General features: G+C 42.6%; 1 protein-coding gene across 1 annotated transcript in view; it reads left to right on the forward strand.

Moving 5' to 3' along the window:
• The window catches only part of LOC126456165 (Down syndrome cell adhesion molecule-like protein Dscam2), a 358,605-nt gene that overhangs the window by 100,617 nt on the left and 230,010 nt on the right, over window positions 1–27,978 (forward strand). Inside the window, exons 4-5 of the mRNA XM_050091919.1 lie at window positions 2,403–2,687; window positions 4,690–4,861. Of these exons, the coding sequence (XP_049947876.1) occupies window positions 2,403–2,687; window positions 4,690–4,861 (457 nt within the window). The remainder of the gene's footprint in view (window positions 1–2,402; window positions 2,688–4,689; window positions 4,862–27,978) is intronic.

Genomic DNA, 27,978 nt, shown 5'->3' on the forward strand with positions numbered 1-27,978 from the left:
TTATAAAGAAAGTAATGGATCAGATTGGAAAGATTTTAAGTAAACATGATATTAGACCTGTTTTTAGACCAACGAAGAAAATTTGTCATGTTCTCCGGTCTGCAAAAGATAAACGTGCTCCTCTATCAGCCAGTGGCGTATATAAAATTCCGTGTACATGTGGTAAAGTTTATATAGGAACAACAAAAAGAAGCGTAAATACATGGTTAAAAGAACACAGAAGTCTTTGCCGCTTAGGAAAAACAGATAAATCGGCTGTAGCAGAACACACTTTTCAGTCAGGAAATCATCAAGTGAAGTTTTCCAAAACAAAAATTTTATTTACGACGACGAACTATTACCCACAGCTTTGTAGAGAAGCAATTGAAATATATAAACATTGGGATAATTTTACTCGAAAAGAAGAGACCATGAAACTTAGTGATATTTGGACAGTAGCACTACAGAATTGCTAGACAGTTTTTATCCGTGACAAGATTACAATCAATAGTTAAGTTTTATCTCTGACAAAGATTATCTCTGCATATCATGTGCAACTCTGGTCACGCCCACTTTCTACGATATATAAGTCGCTCTCAGACGTCGACCCATCAGTCGGCAAGACTCTCCGGAGGAGAAACACCCCTCTGAAGATGTCCAGCGCAGCTCTGGACGAAACGTTAGGAGCTGAAGAGTTTCATGGACCACGACCTTACATCCTGGAAGGTTTACCAGAAGATATGATACTGCGTGAAGAGTTTGACAGAGCACTGAAAGACCTGAGTTGAAACAAGGCCCTCGGAGTAGACAACATTCCATTGGAACTACTGACGGCCTTGGGAGAGCCAGTTCTGACAAAACTCTACCATCTGGTGAGCAAGATGTATGAGACAGGCGAAATACCCTCAGACTTCAAGAAGAATATAATAATTCCAATCCCAAAGAAAGCAGGTGTTGACAGATGTGAAAATTACCAAACTATCAGTTTAGTAAGTCACAGCTGCAAAATACTAACACGAATTCTTTACAGATGAATGGAAAAACTAGTAGAAGCCAACCTCTGGGAATATCAGTTTGGATTCCGTAGAAACACTGGAACACGTGAGGCAATACTGACCTTACGACTTATCTTAGAAGAAAGATTAAGGAAAAGCAAACCTATGTTTCTAGCATTTGTAGACTTAGAGAAAGCTTTTGACAATGTTGACTGGAATACTCTCTTTCAAATTCTAAAGGTGGCAGGGGTAAAATACAGGGACCGAAAGGCTATTTACAATTTGTACAGAAACCAGATGGCAGTTATAAGAGTCGAGGTACATAAAAGGGAAGCAGTGGTTGGGAAGGGAGTAAGACAGGGTTGTAGCCTCTCCCCGATGTTGTTCAATCTGTATATTGAGCAAGCAGTAAAGGAAACAAAAGAAAAATTCGGAGTAGGTATTAAAATTCATGGAGAAGAAATAAAAACTTTGAGGTTCGCCGATGACATTGTAATTCTGTCAGAGACAGCAAAGGACTTGTTCATCCCTACACAACCCCTACTCCCAAACCCTTATCTCATGACTCATACCCCAGAAATAGACCTAAATGCAAGACCTGTCCTATACGTGCTCCCACTACCATCTACTCCAGTCCAGTCAAAGTCATTACCTATCCCATCAAAGGCAGGGCTACTCCCATCACGCACTGGTGCTGCTTCTCACAGTGTGGCCTCAGTTGCCTGAGACTGCAATCATGTGTGTGTGAATTGCATCGGTGTGAGTGTGTATGTGTGTATTTGCCATCTAATTCTAATGAAGGCCTTACTGTCTGAAAGCTATATTTGTGACAGTCTTTTTGTTGTGCCTATCTGTGACTTAGTATCTCCGCTGTATGGTGAGTAGCAAATTTCCTTTTCACAATATCATTAGTTAGATGGTTACAAATGAAATCATTACCAGAGCACTACAAATTGTTATCACTATTTCATCCTCTGGAGGGAAACATGTTGTTTTACATGTTTGTTCTGGAGCAAGGAACGGCATCTCTAGATGTATTTCTATTCAAACCATTTTCTACCTGGCATCCTCTACACATCGTAGGAGTTTGTAGGTGGTGATTTGATTCACTTCATAATGCTGATGCATACATATATATTTCTCAATTAACTGCACGTATGTGAAGATTGTCTCTCATGCTAGGAGAAATGCCTTCAAGACATGAATGAATGAACAGTAAGTATAATAAAATGTATAATATTGTTCTAACTACTTTGGACTGGTAAAATATTTGTTCAGTTTAAAACTTTTATTATTCACATTATTATATCTCTTCATTGTACACATTTAGCATAGTTGTTGACTGTAGGAAGTTATGTAATATGAAAGTAAAGTAACAACTGCAAAATTGAAGAAAAAGCAGATTACCTTCAATTGTTTCTCTTCTAGAGGCTCCAGCCATTGACCCTATACCCACGAAATCTGATCTTCAAGAGGGTATGCGCATACATCTGAACTGTGTAGTTACCAAAGGGGATTTTCCAATTACATTTCGCTGGCTAAAAGATGGATCAGAGATACCTCCAGCACTAGCTGTGACTGAGAAGAGTCTCGATGATTACTCAAGAGCATTAACATTCAACAGCCTATCTGTGCTTCATTCAGGAAATTATACATGCCAAGCCTCAAATGCTGTTGCAACAACCAACCACACAACACTGCTGGTAGTAAATGGTATACCTTTCTGTTTATGATTGAGAATAACTCTAAGTATCATGTCAATATAAGTTCCTTTTTTTAAAAAAAATTAGGTAAAGGATGATCCATAATACATGCATACCACAAATTTTAATCTTGTAGTAGTATCAAAAATATGGTCCTCATTTATTTGTATTCATAATCCTGTGTGTCCTTTGTAATTTCAAATATTCCAATTATTTTACGAAGATTGTTCTGTACATGTTACTACATCACAATACAAAATATGTCAAATAGTTTCAGCCATATTTCAGCAATATTTCTTAGGGTGAAAACAACTGTGAAAATTCTGTCTTCAAGAACAATAACTAAGTAAATAAACTGTTTTGCATTGTAACCATATGTTATAGGTCGGAGCATGTATCAGGTTTAAATGATCTCAATTTTTTTACGGAATAGTAATTCATATGAAACTAAGGTAAAACAAAAGGAATTCAGCTCTCTAGAAATGTCATAGAGAAAATTATTTTGACTTAAAAGCTGAGTGAAAGAAATATAAAATATGAATCATAATAAAATTGGTTGATTCAACCACTACTCTTGCTTTCCATGTGCCTCTTCTTTAGCATTATGCATTATTTGCCATCCTTCTTATCACTTTTGACCGCTTCTCACTTTTTTTGCTTCATTGTAGAGAAATGAAACAAAAACAGGAGGCTTTAATTTGAGAACTTATAAAAACTATCTGCTGTGCTTTATAGTAGTCATAACAATTTGCTGCATACAGTCTTTTCCTCCTTCCATGGTGTAATATTGTCGCATTTTTCCTACCTTGTCTGGAAAAATATTACACAACTTCCTCATTGCCCAAACTGGTTATTATACTTGATTTTTCACTAATTCATTTTCCTCTGATATAGCTGAATTAGCAAATGTAATATGTTCTCGTTTACAGTTGATAAATATTTCAGTTTATTTATTCTTCAGACATTTGTTGCCCCAACTAAAAACTCATAATTTATTATCTTATGTGGAAGAATTTGAAGAATAGATATATGGAACCACCACAAAAATCTTGAGGAGAAATGAAAGATATGCAGTCACATAAGGATGCAATGTAATATAGAATATTCTGCAACAACATAAACAGGAAGTCTGGTTTGTTTGCTTTGGATTCCAGTGTTAAATGACCTAACTTTAGACATGAAAACATACTCCTTAGCTTGGCTCTGTTCACCCTCATCATGCTCTAGTTACTTTCATTAACTTTTGTGTTGTTCACAACAGGCTTTTTCTTTTCGATGCTCTTGCATGATCAAAGCTAAACTCACACTCTCTCTCTCTCCTCTCTCTCTCGCTTTCTCTCTGTGTCTCTCTCTCAAAGCTCTTTGGATTTAGGTACTTTGTACTAACAGTCTAGATAATTTTTCATGTTTAGCTCCAGTTCTCCAGCTAACTTTGATGTTCTCCCAATATCTATTGATGCCCTCAATCAATGCTTTCTTTTTACCCTCCATCAGAAGCCCTCTTAGTCTTATGGGTGCTTATTCCACTCTCAGTCCCTGGTGGTTGAGTATCTGAATTTAACCTGCTGCACCACTGTTTTTACTGAGATACAAACTTGTGCATTCCCAAAACCAGCTCAGTTTTGTGCTGTTTATGGTTATAAATTTCCAGATTTTCTTGGTCAGACAATTGTTGTTCCTTCTGTATATGTCCTCATTAATCAGTAATCTTCTCTTTTTAAATGGTGATTTTATTTTATCTGTATTTCTGTACAGTCCTTTGCTAGATCTCAGCCACCTTTGTTCATCATCATATATATTGCCCAAAATGTTTTCCCCGTATCCTGCAGTGCCTATTTAACTAGTGACTCACTTTCTGCACACATGGGTTCACAATATAAAATTTGTTTCTAGACACAGCAAATATTTTACAATATCATTAAATAATATTGAATTTCTAGTGAATGAACTTTTTCTGTTGCATTGCATATATAATTAAAATAAGTTATAAAGCAAGGACTGTTATCTTTCAGTACCCCCATCATGGAAAGTAGAACCCAAAGATTCAGAATCTCTGATGGGTCAGAATTTATTAGTTTCTTGTGCAGCTGAGGGCTCCCCTAAACCTACCATTAGATGGACAAGAGAATCTGGAATGCCACCATCAACATATGAAGATCTCAGCCATACTATGAACAATTACAGGTAAATCTCTTTCCTGCAGGTGTGCATTTCACATCACAAATATTAATGCAAACAAACTGTTCTTATTGCTGGAGTTTTTTAGCAATAAACTCACAACACAGCTAACTTTACCAGGAGAAGTGTCTTTTCACATACATCTGAAACTTTTTGGATTTGTTTTTCTGTGCATTTACAACATATTTTTATAGGTCACAAAATTATGTGTCATAATTTTATTTCAGTGACTGCTGTTTCAGGATTATACAGGGTGTTACAAAAAGGTATGGCCAAACTTTCAGGAAACATTCCTCACACACAAATAAAGAAAAGATGTTATGTGGACATGTGACCAGAAATGCTTAATTTCCATGTTAGAGCTCATTTTAGTTTCTTCCACCCACACTCAATGGAGCATGTTATCATGATTTCATACGGGATACTCTACCTGTGCTGCTAGAACATGTGCCTTTACAAGTATGACACAACATGTGGTTCATGCACGATGGAGCTCCTGCACATTTCAGTTGAAGTGTTCGTACGCTTCTCAACAACAGATTTGGTGACTGATGGACTGGTAGAGGCAGACGAATTCCATGGCCTCCATACTCTCCTGACCTCAACCCTCTTGACTTTCATTTATGGGGGCATTTGAAAGCTCTTGTCTACGCAACCTCGGTACCAAATGTAGTGACTCTTCGTACTCGTATTGTGGACAGCTGTGATACAATACGCCATTCTCCAGGGCTGCAGCAGCGCATCAGGGATTCCATGCGATGGAGGGTGGATGCATGTATCCCCGCTAATGGAGGACATTTTGTACGTTCTGTTGCTGTGTGTTTCCATTCCATGATTAATGTGATTTGAAGAGAAGTAATAAAATGAGCTCTAATATGGAAGGTAAGCGTTTCTGGACACATGTCCACATAACATATTTTCTTTCTTTGTGTATGAGGAATGTTTCCTGAAAGTTTGGCCGTACCTTTTTGTAACACCCTGTATACACTATGTGATCAAAAGTATCCAGACACCCCCAAAACATATGTTTTTCATATTAGGTGCATTGTGCTGCCACCTATTGCCAGGTACTCCATATCAGCAACCTCAATAGTCAGTAGTTATCGTGAGAGAGCAGAATGGGGCGCTCCATGGAGAACATGGTCAGGTGATTGGGTGTCACTTGTGTCATACATCTGTATGTAAGATTTCTGCACTCTTCAACATCCCTAGGTCCTCTGCTTTCGATGTGATAGTGAAGTGGAAATGTGAAGGGACACATACAGCACAAAAAGCATACAGTCCAACCTCATCTGTTGACTGACAGAGACAGTTGTAGAGGGTCGTAATGTGTAATACACAGACATCTATCCAGACCATCACACAGGGATTCCACACTGCAAAAGGATCCACTGCAAGTACTATGACAGTTAGGAGAGAGGTGAGAAAACTTGGGTTTCATGGCCGAGAGGCTGCTTATAAGCCACACATCACACCAGTAAATGCCAAATGATGCCTAGCTTGGTGTAAGGAATGTAAACATTGGATGGTTGAACAGTGGAAAAATGTTGTGTGGTACGCACATCAATCATGGTACGCAATGTGGCGATCTGATTGCAGGGTGTGGGTATGGCAAATGGCTGGTGAATGTCATCTGCCAGTGTGTGTAGTGCCAACAATAAAATTTGGAGATGGTGGTTTTATTTTTCATGGAGGGGGCTTGCACCCCTTGTTTTATTTGGCACTATCACAGCACAGGAATACATTGATGTTTTAACCACCTTCTTGCTTCCCACTGTTGAAGAGCAATTCTGGGATGGCAATTGCATCTTTCATCACAATCAAGCACCTGTTCATAATGCAAGGCCTGTGGTGGAGTGGTTACACAACAATAACATCCCTGTAATGGACTAGCCTGCACGGTGTCCTGACCTGAATCCTATAGAACACCTTTGGGATGTTTTGGAACACCAGCTTCATGCCAGGCCTCCCCGACCAACATTAATACCTCTCCTCAGTGCAGCACTTCATGAAGAATGGGCTGCCATTCCCCAAGAAAACTTCCAGCACCTGACTGAACCTATGCCTGTGAGAGTGGAAGCTGTCATCAAGGCTAAAGGTGGGCCAACACCATACTGAATTCCAGCATTACTGATGGAGGGTGCCACAAACTTGTAAGTCATTTTAGCCAGGTGTCTGGATACTTTTTATCTCATAGTGTATATACAATTTTTAAATGAGCCCAGTCTTTTTTGTTTGAACAGAAAACGCACTGAGGATTTATCTGTAAGAATAATGCCTTTTATTAAAATAGAATTTAATTAATAACAAGTGTGTATGTAGGTGTGTGTGTGTGTGTGTGTGTGTGTGTGTGTGTGTGTGTGTGTGTTTGATTTCTTGTGTCCATACTGAACAATCATAGCAATAATGAAGATTCCTGGATAGAGCAATACTTGAAAAAAATGGAAAGGCAACCGCTCATCTATTCCAGACTGACTTGGTGCATAGACACATGCAACAGGAAACAGTTTTCACTAGCTTTCAAGTTCTATTACTCTTCTTCTAGTAGAAAGTACACACATTCACCCACAAAACCATGCAGATATCCAAATGCATGCTACCATGGTCACAACAACACAGATTATTGATTACTCAGAGCACTTGCCAACTAATGGATGCATGGAGGGGGTAGAGAAAAGATGCATAGAGCTAAGAGGGGGTTGTGTGAAGTAGGAGTGGGAAAGATAGATGACACAGAGGTTGCACAAGGTGAACAGAGTTCTGAAAGGATAGAGAATATAAGAGATATTGAGAGAGGAGAGTGGGAAGGGAAAGGGTTAATAGAGAGAAAGGTGGACATGGAGAGTGTGTCAGGGATGGAAAAGAGAATGGGGGACGGGTGGAAACAGGCAGGGGCGGGGGGGAGAAAAAGATAAAGGGGTGAGAGAGGGGGGGAGGGAGAAGTAGAGGGACAGAGAGGGGGGAGTTGGGAGAAGGAGATGGGAAGAGAGAGAGAGAGAGATAGACAGACAGAGAAAGAGAGAGAGAGAGAGAGAGAGCCCCTTCATCAGGGGGAGGGGCATAGGTGAAGAGTGGTGAGAGAAGGCAACAAACAATGGAAGGGATGGTATGGAGAATGACAGAAGAGAAAGGGAGAAGGAAAGGGAAAGGTAATGTTTATTTGTGAGAGTTTTTTATTGTTATTGCATTGTATGATCACTCATCACTTATAGTCACATTGAAAGAGCACAGAAATTTTGAGACTTAATATCCTGAAATCTGTGTGAATGTACCTTGCTAAAATTTCTGCTCCCTTTATGATGTATAGGAATGAGTAAATGTGCAGAGTTATAGCATTATTTCAGGTACTGATTCATGTTCTATGATGTTATTCTGTCCTTCAAAATATATCAAGCACACTATAAACACTTACTCACACAGACCAGGAGCAACTATGTTGCAAATAATCTTCACACAATGTAACTGCTGGCATCTGGGCAGTCATAAACAGTTTTAGAACCTGCAATGACAAATCCTGTATGGACTTAACTATTAACCACAATGGCATGCTCATTAAAGACCAACTGGAAATTGTAAATATTTTAATGAATATTTTTCTTCTGTAGGGGAAGCCATAAATGACAAACATAAAAATATGCACTACAGTTTTAAAGGTAATACATGTGACCATAGTATATATCTAGCCCCCACAAACTGTGCAGAAATAATGGGCATCATTAGCTCTCTAAAACCCTGTAATTCAGCTGGGCATGATGGCCTAAATATTAATGTTTTAAAAGCCTGTGGCCAAAATGTCTCTGTACCTCTGTCTGTAGTAGTCAACAATATAATAGAATCAGGCACCTTTCCAGACAGACTAAAAATAGCACAGGTAACACCCATTTTTAAGAAAGGTGACAACAACAAAATAGAAAACTACAGACCAGTCTCAATCCTTCCTGTATTTTCCAAAATAGTTGAGAAAGTTATATACAACAGGATTATAAACTTTCTTAACAAACACAACCTGCTGTTTGAAAATCAAAATGGATTCCTAAAAGGTAAATCAACTAGCACTGCAGCTGCTCAACTAATTGAAGAGGTGTTAGGGGGTATCGAAAGCAAGGAACATGTGGCAGGTGTATACCTAGACCTGGAAAAGTCTTTGATTGTGTGAATGTTGGCATCCTATTAGACAAACTATGGAACATGGGCATTAGAGGCGCTGATTATGACCTAATAAAGTGTTATATGAGCAATAGAAAACAATTTGTCCTACTTAAAACGGAAAGTGGTGTCTACAAATCAGAGATCACTTGCATAAAATATAGCGTGCCCCAGGTCTTGGTGTTGGGCCCCCTTCTGTTCTTGATCTGTGTAAATGATATTAAATATTGTACTATAAATTTCAAAATCGTTCTGTATGCTGATGACATGTCCATTGTGTGTAAAAAGGAATCACGTAATTACTAGAGGCCGAGTGTAATAATGTGACAAAAGAAATTGTTCAGTTTTTTAATGAAAGCCACTTAAATGTAAGCACCAGTAAAACACGTTTGATGGAGTTTAACAAAAGTAGTTTGAATAATGAAATTAAATTATACATTGGCAATGAATTGGTACAGAAAGAGTCTAGTGTAAAATTCCTTGGCATAACAATCCAAAGCAACCTGAAATGGGACACACATATTGACTCCCTAGCAACTAAGTTATAAAAAAATATATTGGCAATCAGTACTATTAGCAAGTTCTGTAGAGACACTGTAGTCCTAAAGACTGCATACCATGCTCTTTTCTCCTCTCACTTGAACTACGGTATTGAAATTCAGGGGGCAACAACCAAAGCTAATCTAGATAAGCTACTCATTCTTCAAAAAAGGGATGTGAGAATAATCTGTGGACAAAAATATAGGGAATCTTGTTGCAACTTGTTTCCAAAAACTGAGGTGTTAACTGTTATAAATACGTACATTCTAAAAGCCATATTGCTTGTGAAAAGACTGCACCCAAACACTTATTCAGACTTCCACCAGTACAATACTAGAAATAAAGAAAGATTTTACATTGGCAGCCACAGAACAGCAGTTTATGAAAAGGGGCCTCAGTACGCAGGTATAAAATTAGCTAATGCACTGCCTAGTGCAGTCATGGCTCTTCCTACAATTAAACTGAAACATCAGCTTAAGAAATTTTTAGTAAAACACCCTTTCTACACATTAGAAGAGTACCATACTCATACGAAGAACAACAAATGCATTGTGAAATTATGTGAGTAGAAATCAGTAAACATCTTATTGTAATTTTGTTGTAAATTAATGACGTATTCAGAAGAATGTGTCTTGTGTATTGTACAAATAACTTTAATCATTATGGTTTCTTTGTACATGTGCAGTGTACCATTCGATGTTGAATAAAGCTATTATTATTATTATAACTAACGTTTCACGAATGTATTGTATATGTTTGTCTGTGTTTGGTTTTGTGCACATTCTGTCTGAGGTATTTGTTGGGCTACGGGTGGTGTTGGGGTATAGCAGCTGATGTTCTGACATCAGAGCAAGTGCAGACAGACCTCATTACCAACCACAGCTCCAAGGAATATGCTAGACAGAAGATTACTGGAACCATAATGAACAATGCTGAAGAAGAAAACATTGAGCTTGGATGTATATTTTAAGCAGTCTCTTGATTTACCTGTCTTATGACAGCATTGCAAGAGACTTCATATGCTGTGTGACTGAGTCTGAAAATAAAGCAATATGTTAACGAGAACTTATGTCTACCAATTTAAGTAGAATGGGTAAGTAACTGTTTTGTGTGGTGTGCTGTGATTCAAGAACTGTATGAAAGTGTTGCACAATCATCATGGTCACAGTGTAATGCAGTGTCACTAAAAATTCATGCAGCTCCCCTCCAGCACAATCAATTTGTAACTGACCATGTTAGTTATGAGTGAACTTACTGCTTCTTGCTCCTGTAAAAGCATATTATAAACCTCCCTGTAACTTCCTACATAGTTTCTAAATAGCTCCTGTCTATCATTTATTTCCATTTCATCACTTCAAACTTAAGTTTTCATCTTCTTATTTTCAACTTTTCAGCTATTTTTTCAGTCACTCTTTTTGTCTCCCAGCCATCCAACCAAGGTGGTTATTATAATTCCATCATTTCCAAAAACTCTCCTTTGCCTTTGTGAAACTCTATTCAACAAATCTTTTTTATAAAATCTTGTGTGGCATGTAGCAGTCCATCTAATAGGCTTACCGTTAAAATTGGCTGTTACTCATCCTGGCACAATAACCTTCACCCTATCTATTTTCATCAGCCTCTCACCCTCACTAGTCTGGTCTTTCATAATTACCCAATCCTAGCTCAAGTTATACTTGACAGTCTCTACTACTTTCCCAATTTATTTTACTCTGTGACTGTAATTTCATGAATGCTGTCACCGCACTATAAATTGTTGCCCTTCAGCAGTCAGAACAGCATTCCCAGTACCATCTGAGGTTGCTGGCCTAGTTACTCTTGTTTTATGCCCACATGGGATTACCTCTGACCAATAAAGAAGCTACCTCTCCTGTCAAATCCTCATAGCTCCACAAGCATGCCTTGCTGACTTACTCCATCTTCTATATTTCCAGAAACGTCCTCCATCCTCCATGAAGAACACTGCCCTGAACACTCATCCCGTGACACTGTTCCAACCTGTCTGCCAAACTCTCAGGAATTTTTAAAGGTTTCTTTTCTAGCCCAAAATCTACATTCAACCATGCTGCACTTGCTAAGGACCTTCTGTCATTTACTTGTTGTTTGCAGAGGAAAAATTTCTTTGCCAAGCAACCCGCTCTCTCCCCCCCCCCCCCCCCCCCCCCTCCCCTCCCCCAGCCCCCACTGACAACAGCCAACGAAAACCTCACATAGAACGTTGTTTAAAAGATTAAAATATGGTAATTCAAACCTTGTAACAACTGCTATCCTCCTCCCTTTCCAACCAGTCACCACAGGTAATCTTTCAAGAATTCCTCACTTCTAACCCAGCTTCATTCTTTCTTTCCTACATCCCTCTATAGTGGGTCCAATATAACTTTTGTGAGGCACACAGCTACCTATAAACTGAAAACCAATCAATACCTTATCATCCTTCCACTGCAGAGCCAGCATCCATAGATGTCAAGGCTATGAGGAATAAACTTCCTAGTATGGAATGGGCAGCAGCTGTCAAAAAGGAGGTACTGTTGTTGTACAGGGTTCTTGATATGAACAGATGTAATTATTGAGTCACTTGACAGGCAGAGATCAACATCTAGTTATGAATCATAGTGGCTATGAGCTTGAGGGTCTTCGCCAACTTTCCGACACCTCTACACTCAAACCTTACAACCATGATTCCATCCTATAAGTCCAATATGACCTACACCAACCCCTCAAGGCTTTAGGTACATCTCAAAATCTCACATCCTGAATCTATATCTCTCCTCACTGCAAACTGCCCTCCACAGACCTCCCTAGTAGTTGTCCCCTTTCGGCTTGTTACAATGTTCCAACAGAACGAGATACTGCCTTTGTTGACCAGCACCTGCAAACTTATCATCCATAGCTCTCATCCTACAGTGCTCACTTGCTTCAATGCTATTCCACTGTTCCTGTCCATTTATAACTGGCCTCCTTGTTCTCCATTGTGGATCCAATGTCCTCGTAAATCAACATCTCCCATGCCCATGTGGCCATGGAATTTTACCTTTCCCAGGATTCTCCTGATACTAAACCCATCACCTCTTTCCTAATTCTCCTGGCCAAACACAAACTGACCCACAATTATTTCACTTTTGATGATCAGACCTATAAACAAATCTGTGGTACTTTTTAGGCTCTATCGTGTGCTTACTTATTTACAGGCCATGTGAAGGAATCCTTCCTATCCAGTCTAGAACTTCTCATTTGTTCAGATTCATTTCTGACATTTTCGTGATCTGGACTAATTCCAGGAACAATCTTTGCCCTTTATTCCATGACCTTAACATCTGCTCCCAAACCCAGTCACCTGGTCCTTCTGAACTCAACAAGCCCCCTTGCTAGATGTCAATCTCCGCCTGTCAAGTGACTCAATAATTACATCTGTTCATATCAAGAGCACTGTACAACAACAGTACCTCCTTTTTGGCAGCTGCTGCCCATTCCATAAAAAGAAGTTTATTCCTCATAGCCTTGACATCCATGGACACAGGCTCTGCAGTGGAAAACAGTAGTTGTTGAAATATTCCAATAACCTTACCAGTGCCTTTATTGACAAACTGTATCCTATTAGCTCACCCACAAACAGATCTCCAATGCCATCTCCTCCTTTGACACCAACAGCCACCAACAATAACTCCTCTACTCATCCAGTATCACCCTGGACTTGAACAGATCAACCACAAGCTTCACCCAGGCTTCAACTATGTCTCATCATGCCCTGAGATGAGGGATATCCTACTCAAAATCCCACCCACATCACTCAAGGTAATATTTCACTGTCCACACAACTTACAGAACATTCCTGTCCATCACTGCTCTAATCCTGCTCTTAGTCCTACACTCCATGGACACCCTTATGGACAGTCCAGGTGCAAGACATGTCCACACAGCCACAAACCAACTCATGCCACAGCTCAGTCACAGGCACACCCTATCCCATAAAATACAGGACCATGTGTGAAACCAGCCATGTTATGTATCAGCTGTGGTGCAATTACTGTGCAGCATTGTATGATTGTAAGTGGGCACGACAACAAACCGTCTACTTGCATGAATGGCCATAGCCACAGTGGCAAACTGCAAACTGGATCATCCAGTTAATGAACTTGCTGTGCACCACAACACAATTGCCTTCAACAGCTGCCACACTATGTGAGCCATCTCAATTATCCCTTACAACATTCTGCATTACTTTCTTTGAAATATACTGGTGGGAACTGTCTCTCCAGCATATCATGTTTTCTTATTTTTCCCCTGGCTTAACCCTAGAACAGTCAGTCTGGGCCTGTGAGACCAACTAGTTTTTGTTTCACTGAATTTATATTCTTATAGTTGCTGACTTGGCTCAAACACTCTGCTAGCTTCCTCTAATATCTAATAGGAAGCTTTCACATTGTGAATGAGGTTTTGCTTTATTTAGTGATTATTTGGCAGTCTTCCAGCCTGACCATTTACATTACTAATTTCTGCCAGTGTGATCCCATTTATATTTTGGTGTATGTCTATCACTGAATTACTTTGGTAACTATTTGTGATTTCCTAAAACTGAATGATCATTGACAGTTGTTTTCAGTTTAAAATGACAAGGGGAAATCTTTCATCAATGAAATTTACAGGATTTTATATACTGATGAGAGTAAAGTAGAGGATTCTGATGTGGACCCAGACTTTGAAATGAACGGTGATCATGACAGTAAAAGTGAAATAAGTGGTGGTGAAGAGGAAGATGTTCACCCTTTTGCCAGCACCTATGCACATACTGTTGTTGTCACCTATGCAGTTTTATACAGGAAGAAATGGAGGAACTAAATAGAGAAAAACATGTTTCCAACAAAGTGTTTGAACACGATGTCACAATATAGTTACCATACATTTGTCTGGAAGCATTCTAGCTGGGATGGATATACATTTACCATTAGAATCTTGGTAGCTATTTTTTAGCAATACATTAATTGATTTAGTTCTTGAATCAACCAATATCTATGTTGATTCAGTTCAAAACAAACAAACAAGTGACCTGAAAGGTCTATAAGTTTTGATGAACCAAAGACATATTTTGGCCTACTTAGCTGGAACATTGTATGGTGGTAAAATGAATACTGAAGACTTCTGGAATACAAATGGGACTGGAATAGAAATCTTTCCAACTAGTACGTCATTGTAAAGGTTCAGATTTTTGACTCATTGTATCAGGTTTGAGAAAACCCATAAAGGGAAGAGAGAATAGCACAGGATAATCTTGCTGCCATAAGATCTGTTCTTCATATGATTGCCTCCAACTACAATGGATATTTTGCCCCATTAGAAAACATTACTTTGGACAAAATGCTTGTTCTGTACAGAGGCAGGTACAAGTTCAGGATGTATATCCCAAATAAACCTGGCAAGTGTGGGATCAAGTTTTACATCCCGGCTTGTTTTAAAACATAATATGTGAGATATTTGGAAGTCTACGCAGGTACATAACCACAAGGACCATACAAAGTCAGTAATAAAGCAGGCAATGTTTTGCATCATGTAGACCCAGAAGAAATCTGACAATAGGTAATTGGTTTATTTCTTACCCAATCATCAGAAAAGTACTACAAGAAAACAATGTTACTGTTTTTGGCACATTAAAAAAAAGCCTGGAATTCCAGTTGAGTTTTTACCCAAAAAATCTAAAAAACAGTACTCAAGTATGTATGGATTTCAAGAAGACATCACATTACTCTTATATGTACCAAAACCAAAAAAATCAGTACTTCTTATTTCTTCAGTGCATCATGATGACGAAACTGACAGTAACAAAGGCGAAAAGAAAGACAACCAAGTACAATAACATACTACAACAAAACAAAAGGTGGCATAGGTGTCACTAATGCTTCATGTGGTGAATATACTGTTGGTAGAGGGGTCAAGAAGGTCTCTTTATTCAGTTGTTGAACATTGCAGCTCTCAATAGCTATGTAGTATTCAAAGCAAACAAAAATGTTTCAATTAGAAGAGAGTGCCTCAGAACCCTATGAAAGTCTCTCATAACACCATATTTGACAATGTGTACAACACAGCCTAGCCTCTTGCTCAAAATTTGCGGGCTTCCCTCTAATCTCATTGACACCAAAGAATAAAGAATAATGAAAGATCCACAACGAGGGAAAAGGGGGAAGATCCTAAAAATGCAAAGACAGCAAAACTAAATACTTTTGCAAAGTTTTCAAGGTGTGGTTATGCATGGTGCATGCTGAAATGGTTTGCAGCAACTGTTTTGGAAAATGATGATTTTAGAGGACTATATCTCCAAACCATTCATTATATTCACAATTTCCATTTATATAATGAAAATTCAACACTTTTGCTTGTTAATCCTACAACTTATCCTCATTTACAGTCGTCTTTCAATCAGATTTACTTCTATTTACAGTTTACTTACATTTAGTACTACAAAAAAGTATGTTTTTCAGTTTTTTTTTTTTTTTTTTTTTTTTTTTTTTTTTTTTTTTTTTTTTTTTTTTTTCCAGTGTAATCCAGGAAGTTAAAATAATGTCAATATAGCATTTAGTAGTACCTGAACAAAATAAAAATTTGTCATTTGATGTAAATATATGGTTTGTCATATATTATAAGTGTTTTATTTATTGGGTCCCACAGACCCAGCCTGACCATTCTTGAAACTATATTTTGCCCGACCATTCTAGGGTAAACTTCCACTAATGTGTTTTATACTGCCTTACATCACCTTTTCCCCTTCTCTCTTCTGTCCACACTACTCCTTCCCCGTCTGGATCATGTACTCCCTAATTCCCTTCTCCTACTAGCCTTTCTTCCCTCTTTTGTTGACATTCTCTCATTTTCTCTCTCTCAGTCTCTCCCTCCCTCCCTCCCTCCCTCCCTCCCTCCCTCCCTCTCTCTCTCTCTCTCTCTCTCTCTCTCTCTCTCTCTCTCTCTCTCTCTCTCTCTCTCTCTCTCTCTCTTTCCACGTCCATCAAGTCAGGCAGTTGCTCTTGATAATGATTAATCAATAATATGTGTCACCATGGCCATTATAGCTTGTGTTTGGGTGTTTGTGTTCATCTGTATGTGAATGTGTGTACTTTCTACTAGAAGAAGAGCCAGAGAGGTTAAAAGCTAGTGAATTCCATTTTCTGTTGCTCGTGTCTATGTGCCACACATCATTCTGCTATAGTTTTGTCTTTACTGTTATCTTTTTTACCCACACAGGCTGCTTACAGCTCTTTGATGAGTTCATGTGTGGCACATATGAGACCCCAAGCTATTGTGACCCTTTCTCCCTTCCACACGGCCATCCCTCCCTGTACTCAGTCCTTCCTCTCTGCTCTTGCCTTTCCCTCCCTTGGTGTCCTTATTTAGATTGGCCTGGCTATCCTCCTGGTTTCTGCTATCTCTTACAATTTTGTTTCTCTTTTTTTGCATCATCTTTCCTTTTTGGCATTTTCATTCCCAAAATGAGGTTTGAACTCCCGTTCTAAATTTTGTCTCCACAGTGTGAATCAACTGGGGAAGAATGCCTCTCTTACCATCTTCAGTTTGTGGCCTTACTGACCCTTCCATCTTTTTCTTGATGCTGTTGCTCTTTAACACTGTATAGCCAATCCACATGGTGGGCCCTGACAAAACAGGGATAACATTTCTCATACCAGAGCTGCTACCTCCCCATGTATACCCAGGAGTGGTTGCTTGTCATTTTGGAGCATTGCAACTCCTGGCAATGGCCACCATGCCAGATGCCCCTTGCTGTGGCTGGGTGGCACCCACGGTGAGAGCCCTGATCTCAATGAGTGTTATCAGGGCTGACACTTTGCAAATGAAATGCATTAAGCTCCAAAAAACTGGCCATTCTTCTATGGCTGTCTCTTTAGTTTGAAATGGATCTTTTAATGATGCTTCTTAGACCCTGTGGCCTCCCCTTCCCTGGCTGTGCCCTGGGAAGAGGGCCAGGCTTGCCTGATTAAGATGAAACCCTTTCCTTGCTACCTCGTCTGTACCAGGACTGATTGGAACACTTTCACTGCTATGAAACCGCTATTTTTCATGGAATCTCTCGAAGATATGTTTGGTGAAGTGGGCTCTCTGAATAAGATGTGGTCCATTTCAGTGCCACCCAGACTGTGGTTGTTTGTGCCTGCATTATCTTGGTGACATCCAGTATCCATTGCTCCTTTGCCTTGAGCTTTGGTATGGTTCAGTGAATCACTTTTCATTGGGACCTCATCCTTCAAACTGATGAAAACCTCTGGGCCAAACTGGGATGGCTCAGTGTTCATTTTGTTTAGCATGTTCAGAGAGGCCGTAAGGACAATTGCATTGATATTGGAATCTTTGTTCTGGCATTTGAAGGGCATATCCTACTGGAGAAGGTCAAAGTTACGGTTTATCAGTGTGACATGAAGCCATATGTCCTGCCATCCATGAGGTGTTTTTGATGTTTGGGTTTTGCGCACATGTCTTCCGCTCTATAGCGGACCCTCTATGCAATGAATGTGGAGCAGGAGGGGATCCCCTATGTTCTGCTGCCCTATGCATTAATTGTCACAACCATCACTCTCCAAGCTTTCTGGAGTGCCCATTTTATAGGAAAGAAAAGAAGATGGAGGAGTATAAGACATTGATTGTTTATCATAAACTCAGTCTCATCAGAATATGACCTCTTCACCATGTGTCTGTGACATCTTCTTTTGCCTCTGTTACATTCTTTCCCCTCCTCCCTCCTCCCTATCTCAGTCCTGCCCTCCTCTCCTCCTCTTCTCCTTCCCTGCAGTTCCCACAAATCCTCCCCTCCAGGTGCCACTCCCCCTACCTGTTCAGAAAAGTGTCCCCTTTCTTTGATGCTTGATGGTGATGGGGCCTTCTCCCGAGACCCCTCCTGCCAGCATCCCTCAGACCAGAGGCTTGCTGCCACAAGTCAGCTGCAGGATCCACAGTCTGTGCGCCCCAAGGTTTCCCACTCTCTATCAGTTCCAGATCTCACTGAAGCCTGCTCTCTGTTTAGGCCCTGCACTCCTTGACCTACAGAAGAGAAGAAGTAGAAAAAGAAGAAGAAGAAGAAAAATCATAAACGCTGTGGTAAGGCCCCTCCATTGCCCCTGGAGGTGCCAAGTCCCTCCTCACAACCTGAGTCTGACCTCCTGTTTGTGGATGTCACACCATCCTTGTTGGTGACAGATGGTGGCCTTACGGCAGACTGGTTTCAGTCCATTTGCCTCACATTTGGATCCCCATTCAATGCTTATTCAATGGCATTGTAATGGACACTACTGTTACCTTCCCAAGTTGCAATTCGTTATTTCCTTTTACTTCACAGTTTGTGTCATTCTCCAAGAATCTCATTTTTCTAAAGCTCACTCACCGACCCTTTGTGGGTTCCATGCTTTCTGTTGGAACCAGGTCAGTCCTTTTGAGGACTACCAGTGACATCTGCACAGTGATCTGTATGGGCATTGATAGTAAATGGATCCTCTTTTGCCCCACATTGAAAGAGATTGCCATCTGGGTCCACCAGGACTCTGCAATCATGGTTTGCAGTCTCTATCTTCTTCCTGTCAAGCCACTTATGTCTGCTGTCCTAACTGCTCTTCTTCAGAAGTTCCTCCCTCCCTCCCTCCCTCCCTCCTTTTTGGGGATTTTAATGCCCCTCACTCAGTGCTTTTTCATCTAGTTGAGGATTCATCATTCACCAGTTTCTTGCAGACCACTACATGTGCCTTCTTAATGATGGTTGTCCTGCTCATTTTAGTGCCACCTCTGGCACTTTCTCTGCCATTGATCTTTTTCTTACTTCACCTCCCCTCCCTTTCACTTCTTCCTTCCCTATGTTTGCTGCAGCGCAATGACCTCTGCGATAGTGACCACTTCCCATCGATTATCTCGTGTCTTTTCCACCTCTCAATGGTCTGGTTACCCCACTGGGCTTTGCATCATGCTGACTGCCCTCTATATACCTCATAGGTCATGCTTACACCTCTTTCTCAGGTGGTATTGATGAAGTCATCTGTGACGTGTCCAGTACAATCATTTGCACCACCGGCATTACTGTCCCTTGCCAAAAGATCCCTTTCATCAGTGTCATGCTATCGCCATCTGTAATCACCACTGATCATTGCAGTGCCTTATGCTGCAGCTGTCCTCTGCTGGTCTTAGTGTCTTTAAATGCATTCATGTCAAAGCCTGTTACTTAATGAAACAGCAAGTGATTGTGTTGGGAACACTTTGTCTCCTCCCTAGGATCTACCATCCCTTCATCATGGGTATGGACTACACTCCGCATTTTCTGAGGTTGCGAGCAGTCATCTACATCTACATCTACAATTATACTCCACAAGCCACCCAATGGTGTGTGGTGGAGGGCACTTTACGTGCCACTGTCATTACCTCCCTTTCCTGTTCCAGTCGCATATGGTTCGCGGGAAGAACGAATGCCGGAGAGCCTCCGTACCCACTCAGATTTCTCTAATTTTACATTCGTGATCTCCTCGGGAGATATAAGTAGGGGGAAGCAATATGTTTGATACCTCATCCAGAAACGCACCGTCTCAAAACCTGGACAGCAAGCTACACTGCGATGCAGAGCGCCTCTCTTGCAGAATCTGCCACTTGAGTTTGCTAAACATCTCCGTAACGCTATCACAGTTACCAAATAACCCTGTGACAAAACACGCCGCTCTTATTTGGATCTTCTCTATCTCCTCTGTCAACCTGACCTGGTACGGATCCCACACTGATGAGCAATACTCAAGTATAGGTCAAACGAATGTTTTGTAAGCCACCTCCTTTGTTGATGGACTATATTTTCTAAGGACTCTCCCAGTGAATCTCAACTTGGCACTCACCTTCCCAACAATTAATTTTATATGATCATTCCACTTCAAATTGTTCCGTATGCATACTTCCAGATATTTTACAGAAGTAACTGCTACCAGTGTTTGTTCCGCTATCATATAATCATACAATAAAGGATCCTTCTTTCTATTTATTCGCAATACATTACATTTGTCTATGTTAAGGGTCAGTTGCCACTCCCTGTACCAAATGCCTATCTGCTGCAGATCTTCCTGCATTTCACTGCAATTTTCTAATGCTGCAGCTTCTCTATATACTGCAGCATCATTCATGAAAAGCCGTGTGGAACTTCCGACACTAACTACTAGGTCATTTATATATTTTGTGAAAAGCAATAGTCCCATACACTCCCCTGTGGCACGCCAGAGGTTACTTTAACATCTGTAGACGTCTCTCCATTGAGAACAACATGCCGTGTTCTGTATGCTAAAAACTCTTCAATCCAGCCACACAGCTGGTCTCATTTTCTGTAGGCTCTTACTTTGTTTATCAGGCGACAGTGCGGAACTGTATCGAACGCCTTCCAGAAGTCAAGGAAAATGGCACCTACCTGGGAGCCTGTATCTAATATTTTCTGGGTCTCATGAACAAATAAAGCGAGTTGGGTCTCACACAATCGCTGTTTCCAGAATCCATGTTTATTCCTACAGAGTAGATTCTGGGTTTCCAGAAATGACATGACATGTGAGCAAAAAAAGATGTTCTAAAATTCTACAACAGATCGATGTCAGAGGCATAGGCCTATAGTTTTGTGCATCTGCTCGATGACCCTTCTTGAAAACTGGAACTACCTGTGCTCTTTTCCAATCATTTGGAACCTTCCATTCCTCTAGAGAATTGCAGTACACAGCTGTTAGAAGGGGGGCAAGTTCTTTCACGTACTCTGTATAGAATCAAATTGGTATCCCATCAGGTCCAGTGGACTTTCCTCTGTTGACTGATTTCAGTTGCTTTTCTATTCCTTGTACACTTATTTCAATGTCATCCATCCGAGGCCTTTTCCTCCAGGGTGGCCTTTGTGCAGATCCATTGCTTCTCACAAAACACATTGCAATCAAATTTGTGATGCTATCTGCATCAGTCTCCTATCTAGCAATGTTCCTCTTCCAGAAACAGTGGGCTGGAGCTTCCCACTTATGTTTTACCCCGTGTCTTGTGGAATCATACAATGAATGTTTTACTGGATGGGGAACTTCTTATGGCCCCCTCCTCTTCCCATGATTCAGCCCCTGGCCTTGATTCCATCTGAAACCAATTACTTCAACACCTCAATCCTCCACAATGACAATATCTCATTGAGGTTTGTAACTGTATTTGGCTCCAAGGTATTTTCTCCTCTCAAGAGAGGGACAGCATTATCTCTATCAAGAGAGGGACAGTATTGTGCTTCCCATCCTTAAGCTCAGTGAGGATCCATGGTACCATGATAGTTACCAGCCAATAAGTCTGAGTAACATCCCCTGTACGTTATTTGAATGAATAGTGGCTCGTTAGATCTATTGGGTACTTGAATCTTGGGATAGGGATGGTCTCCAATCGATCAACTGCTTCAGCAGGTTTTTTCTCAGCACCACCATCTTGCTACAGTTTTTTTATCAGTGTTCATAAGGTCTGTGACAAGTCTTAGTACCATCACATCTTACTTACACTCCATAAGTAGGGTCTTCAGGGCCCCTCCCGATTTTTATTCACTGGTTCCTGCCCCACCAGTTGTTTCAACTTCTGGTTAGTGCCATTCTCAGTTCTCCATGGACCAGGAGAATGGCATTACACAGGGTTGTGTGTTAAATATCCTTCTTTTCCTCATCACTGTAACTCGTGGCCTCTGCAGGACCACTGGTCACCCCTGCTCTGTACGTGGGTGATTTCTGTATTTGGGATGGTTCCCATCCAGTGTCCCTTGGGGCAACACCTCCAGTGTGCCATCTGGCACAATCCCATGTGGAGTCTCTCACACTGTTTCCAATCCCCCCCCCCCCCCTTCAATCATGGGTGGTGCATTTCTGCCACCATACTATGGCCCATCCTGATCCAGAGCTCTGCCTTGACACCCAGTGCCTGACTGTGGACCCCAACTCCATTTCCTGGGTATTCTTTTGACAGCAAGTTTATTCAGCTGCCCCGTATCTACCTTCTGAAGATTGGCTGTTTCCACAAACTTGATGTCCTTCACTTCCTTACCCACACTTATTGGGGCATGGATCATTCAGCTCTTCTCCTCTCTAATTGGGCCTTAGTTGTGTTCCATTTGGAGTATGGTTGTCAAGTTTATGACTCAACTGCCCCTTCCATGCTGCTTCATGTGGACACGGTCCACCATCATGATATCCCAACCAACGGCTTTTGCACTAGTCCTGTCAATAGTCTTCTGGTTGACACTGGGATCCCCTCCCACTTTTAGTTCAGCAGTCCCAGCTTCTGGTTTCCTATCCTCCTATCTATTCTTTCCACAGCATTGGGATGTCATCCACCTGCTGCCTGCCATTGAGTGGGTTTACTAGTAGGGCTCTGCCTTACTTCTCTCTCCATCTTCCCTCTTTGTACTGTTCCCCACATTCTCTTCCGACCCCCCAGGGGCTCAGCATTCATTTGCTGAGTATGGGCTTGGCGACCCCGGGGTCCTGAGCTGGGGACTGGTCAGCGCCGCCAGTCTCCTGTCACCGTAACCCCCGGACATGCTTCAGCAACCACCGCATGGCGCGGCGGTGGAACGTTGTGTGCTGCGGGGAATGGTAATCTTGGCTTGACCGCCTGGATTGCAAGGAAGGTAAACGTCTATAAAAACCCCTCAATCTTACGGTGTGCTGCGTGCCTATAAGATGCATGGCTGTTGGGGTGGAACAGTAGCAAGCGGGCAACCTCTGGGGCACCTGCCGCGCCCCAGTTGTATAAGGCTTACCTAGGCACGCGGGGCTCTGTCTAGGTGGACTTCTAGTTCCCTAGCTGCTCATGGGACCGAGATGGAACCCTCGAACTTTTATTCTTCTCCTGCCAGCGGAAAGGGTGGACCGCTGGTGGGTTCTAACACCCAATCCAACAAGAGGGCTCGTGTAGCCAGTCCTCCTGATTCAGGTAGTAGTAACAGAACGCATGCTGCTTCGCAGAATGTGTTTTTCATAATTAAAAGAAAAGATGGGAGTTTTGAAAAAGTTTCGCCATTTTATATACAGAAGGGCTTAGAAGGTATTGCTGGCACATTAAAATCTGTAAAGCGCTTGTGAAATGGCACCTTGTTGGTTGAAACATCTAGCTTCCAGCAAGTCCAGAACCTTCAGAAGGCACAATTTCTTGGGGAGTTTGCGATAGAGACTGAATTTCACAACACCGTGAACTACAGCAAGGGTGTTGTGACTTGCAGAGATCTCGTTGATATTCCCCAAGATGAACTGAAGGCTGAATGGTCCCGGGAAGGAATTGTCGACGTGCAACACATTATGAAAAGGGTGGATGGTGCTCTCACAAAGACTGACTCATTTATCCTTACATTTAACAGCACCAAATTGCCAGAGCATGTGAAGGCAGGTTTCCTCCGTCTCAGTGTACGGCGTTATTACCCCAACCCCATGTGGTGTTTTAAATGCCAACACTTTGGACACACTACTCTCGGCTGTAGAGGGGAAGCCACTTGCGGGAATTGTGGTAAAGCCGCCCATGAGGGAGTTGGTTGCTCCTCTCCTCCCAAGTGTGTCAACTGCTCTGGGGATCACCCTGTGTGGAGTAGGGAATGCAGAGTTTTCCTTGAGGAACGGAAGATCCAGGAACTAAAAACTACAAAACACATCCCATATGGTGAGACGAAGAAAATCTACAAGTCCATGCAGCCGCCCACGTTCGCTGCTTCCTTTTCTTCCGTTCTCAAACAACCAGTCTTGAAAACCAATGCCGCTACACAAACCGAGGTTGCTACTGTCAGCACTGGCACCTGCGCTTGTCAATGTTCGTGTGCTGCTGCCATGCCTGTGAAGCCTGCTGCTCCCCCCCAGCCTTCTGACCAGGCCGTGGTAGCTGACATCATGGAACTTCCTGCCCCTTCCCGGGTCCAGTCTTGTGCACCACCCAGCACTGCTACACCCCCTACTGCTTCTGAGGTTTTGGCTCCAATGCCACCTCAGGCCAGAACATTGAAGCCAAAGACAAAGGTGAAGACTCGCCCACTAAAGGAGACTGCAGTTATACAGTCTCCTGATGTGGATGTCATTCCCTCTGACGTCTCTCTCGACTCCTCTTCTGCGGCGATGGAGGTTGATGTCAGACTGGGGCAATTATCTCGCCCCAAAACTGAGCCTCCACCTGTTGTGGGCTCTCCTCCCCAACAGAAAGTGAGAATGAAGGTACTCCCACCCTGATAGATGGCTCCCATTATACAGTGGAACATGAATGGATTCCGGGCACATGTGGAGGAACTGAACCTCCTAGCACGGCAACGCCCCCTGTGCTTGTGTTTACAGGAAACGCATTTAAAACCAGCTGATGCTCCTGTACTAAGGGGCTATACGTCATATCGCAAAGATGACCTGACTGGAGAAAGGGCCAAAGGCGGAGTCGCTGTGTTTGTCAATAATGACCACCACTCCTCTGCTCTCCCCCTGGATACTGACCTGCAAGCACTGCAGTTGAAATTTATTCACCTCGGAGGCTTACCGTTTGCTCCCTTTATTTACCCCCTCTGGATGCAATGACCTTAGACGCTCTCACAGATCTTATCGACCAACTCCCACGCCCATTTCTTCTCCTGGGAGACTTCAATGCCCATCATGTCCTGTGGGGCTCCACTTCTCTTTGCGCTCGAGGTCGAATTTTGGAGAGCCTCCTAACATCTCAAGTGTTGTGCATCCTCATCACAGGTACCCCGACTCATTTCTCTACTGCTACAGGGTCATTCTCAGCCATTGACCTCTCTTTCTGCTCTCCAACCCTCACTGACTCTGTTCATTGGGAGGTCATTGACGACCTTCATTCCAGCGATCACTTCCCTATCCGCATTCATCTCCTGGATGGTGTATCACTGCAGCAGCGGCCACCATCGTGGATGATTGTCAGGGCTAACTGGCCACTGTTCACTCCGTTGGCTGTCTTTGACCGCCACAATAACGTACAGGAATGGGTGGATCACATCACGCTTGTGGTCCATCATGCTGCTGACCTGTCCATACCACAGTCTTCTGGCACTCTTAAGCGGCGCCTTGTGCCTCGGTGGACAGAAGAGTGCCGTTCAGCCATCCGGGACAGGCGTGCGGCTCTTCGCCGATTTAAATGCCGCCCAACAGCGGTCAATCTTACTGCCTTTCGAATCGCGAGAGCCAGGGCACGCCGTGTCATTAAAGAGAGCAAGAAAAGGTCATGGCAGGAGTTCCTGGACTCCATCAACTGTTCCACTTGTTCCACAAGAGTATGGGAAGTCATCCGGAGGATTTCCGGTAAACATAGCCGTTTACCAATAGCCGCTGTCCTGAACCAGGGATGCCTCCAAACGACACCCAGAGCCATTGCTCAGACACTGGCAGAGCATTTTGCACAAAGTACTGCCACTGCAAATCAGGATCCAGCGTTTCGTCGCTACCATGCAACTGTCGAAAGAGCGACCTTGGACTTTCGGTCGAACAGTTCTGAGGCCTACAATTCCCCTTTCTCCATGTGGGAACTTGAATCAGCACTTACTGAGACTTCTGACACTGCATCAGGTTACGACCGCATCCGGTACTCCATGCTTCGACATCTGCCAGCGGCGTCAAAGGAAATCCTCCTCGAATGTTTTAATCTCATATGGCAGACAGGAGTGTTTCCCACCTCGTGGAGGGAGGCAATTCTCATCCCTCTCCTCAAACCAGGAAAGGACCGCACATGTCCCGGTAGTTGTCGTAGTATCGCCTTGACAAGCTGTGTCAGAAAGACCCTGGAACAGATGGTTAACCGGAGTCTGGTCTGGCTGTTAGAGACCAGACAGCTCCTTAGCCGCTTTCAGTGTGGATTACGAAAATATTGGTCCACGATCGACAACCTGATCCTCCTAGAGGCGGCTATTCAGCAGGCTTTTCTCCGTCAGCATCACTGTATCGGTATCTTCTTTGATATCAGTAAGGCATATGATACTACTTGGAGACACTGTATTCTTGCACAAATGCATCAATGGGGCTTTCGTGGCCGCCTCCCGATTTTCATTCGGTCTTTCCTGTCTCAGCGGTTTTTTCGGACCCGCGTTGGTAACACACTGTCTGATCGCTTTGAGCAAGAGAACGGTGTCCCCCAGGGCAGTGTTTTAAGCGTTACCCTCTTTGCCATAGCCATCAACAGTATAACGTCTACAGTGAGGAGTCCAGTACAGTGCTCCTTATTTGTGGACGACTTTGCTGTTTTCTGTTCCTCCTCCAGTGTTGCGGCCGTGAGCCGTCAGTTGCAGCTAACAGTGCAGCATTTAGAGGAGTGGGCTGCGAAGACGGGTTTTCGGTTTTCTGCCGATAAGTGTGTTTGTGTTCATTTTAATCGTTCTCGTCATCTTTTTACTTTGCCTGCCTTGCATATGGGGGATACTGTCCTACATTTTAGAGACACAGTGCGGTTTCTGGGCCTAATTTTTGACTCCAGGTTGTCATGGCTGCCACACCTACGTGACTTGAAAGCCAGAACGCTGAAGGCACTGAACATCCTCAAGTGCCTCAGCCACAGGTCTTGGGGCGCGGACAGGGCGCGTCTCCTACAGTTTTATGGAGCTTTTGTGCATTCATGGCTGGACTATGGGTGCACAGTATATGGGTCAGCGAGGCCATCTTCTTTGCGGATCCTTGACGTTGTTCACCATGCTGGGATCTGACTGGCCACGGGTGCTTATCGGACCAGTCCCGTACCCAGCCTCTGTGCTGAATCTGGCGAACCGCCACTTACCATCCGGCGGCAGCTCCTGCTGGTGCGCCAGGCTTGTAAGTTTCTTGCAGCTCCCAGATCGCCTGCTCACCATCTTGTTGCCCATCCACCTCTGGACCGCCTTTTTTCCCGCCGTCCCCGGGCTACGTTGCCGTTTGGGATCCGTGTGCAACGTGTACTAGAGTCTCTCGGTGTGGAGTCTGTACAACCCCAAATCCAGGGTTTTAACCGCCTGCCACCCTGGTTGCTGAAGAGGCCCAGAGTGATTTTAGATTTATTGCAGTACAAGAAAGATTGCACTCCTGCCACCGTTTTTAATGCAGCATTTTCTGCCATTTTATCTGAGCACCACGACTATGTAGCTGTTTTTACAGATGGGTCTAAACAAGGGGATTCTGTTGGTTGCTCAGTTGTTTTTCCATATCGTGTCCTCAAGGTCCGACTGCCTCAGACTTTTACTGTCTTTGATGCAGAATTGTTTGCGATCTTGCAGGCACTGGAGCACATGAGACATTCTTCCTCTCCTAAATTTCTTGTCTGTTCCGATTCACTCAGTGCCCTTCACTCATTGCAACGTTTGTATCCGGTAGACAAAATTTTCCAGACCATCCAGGATGCCCTCCTCTGACTACAGCGACTGGGGAAGGTTGTAGCTTTCTACTGGGTTCCGGGGCATGTTGGCATTGCTGGGAATGAAAGGGCAGATCTCGCTGCCA

The sequence above is a fragment of the Schistocerca serialis genome, chromosome 2, assembly GCF_023864345.2.
Source record: "Schistocerca serialis cubense isolate TAMUIC-IGC-003099 chromosome 2, iqSchSeri2.2, whole genome shotgun sequence".
Taxonomy (NCBI): Eukaryota; Metazoa; Arthropoda; class Insecta; order Orthoptera; family Acrididae; genus Schistocerca; species Schistocerca serialis.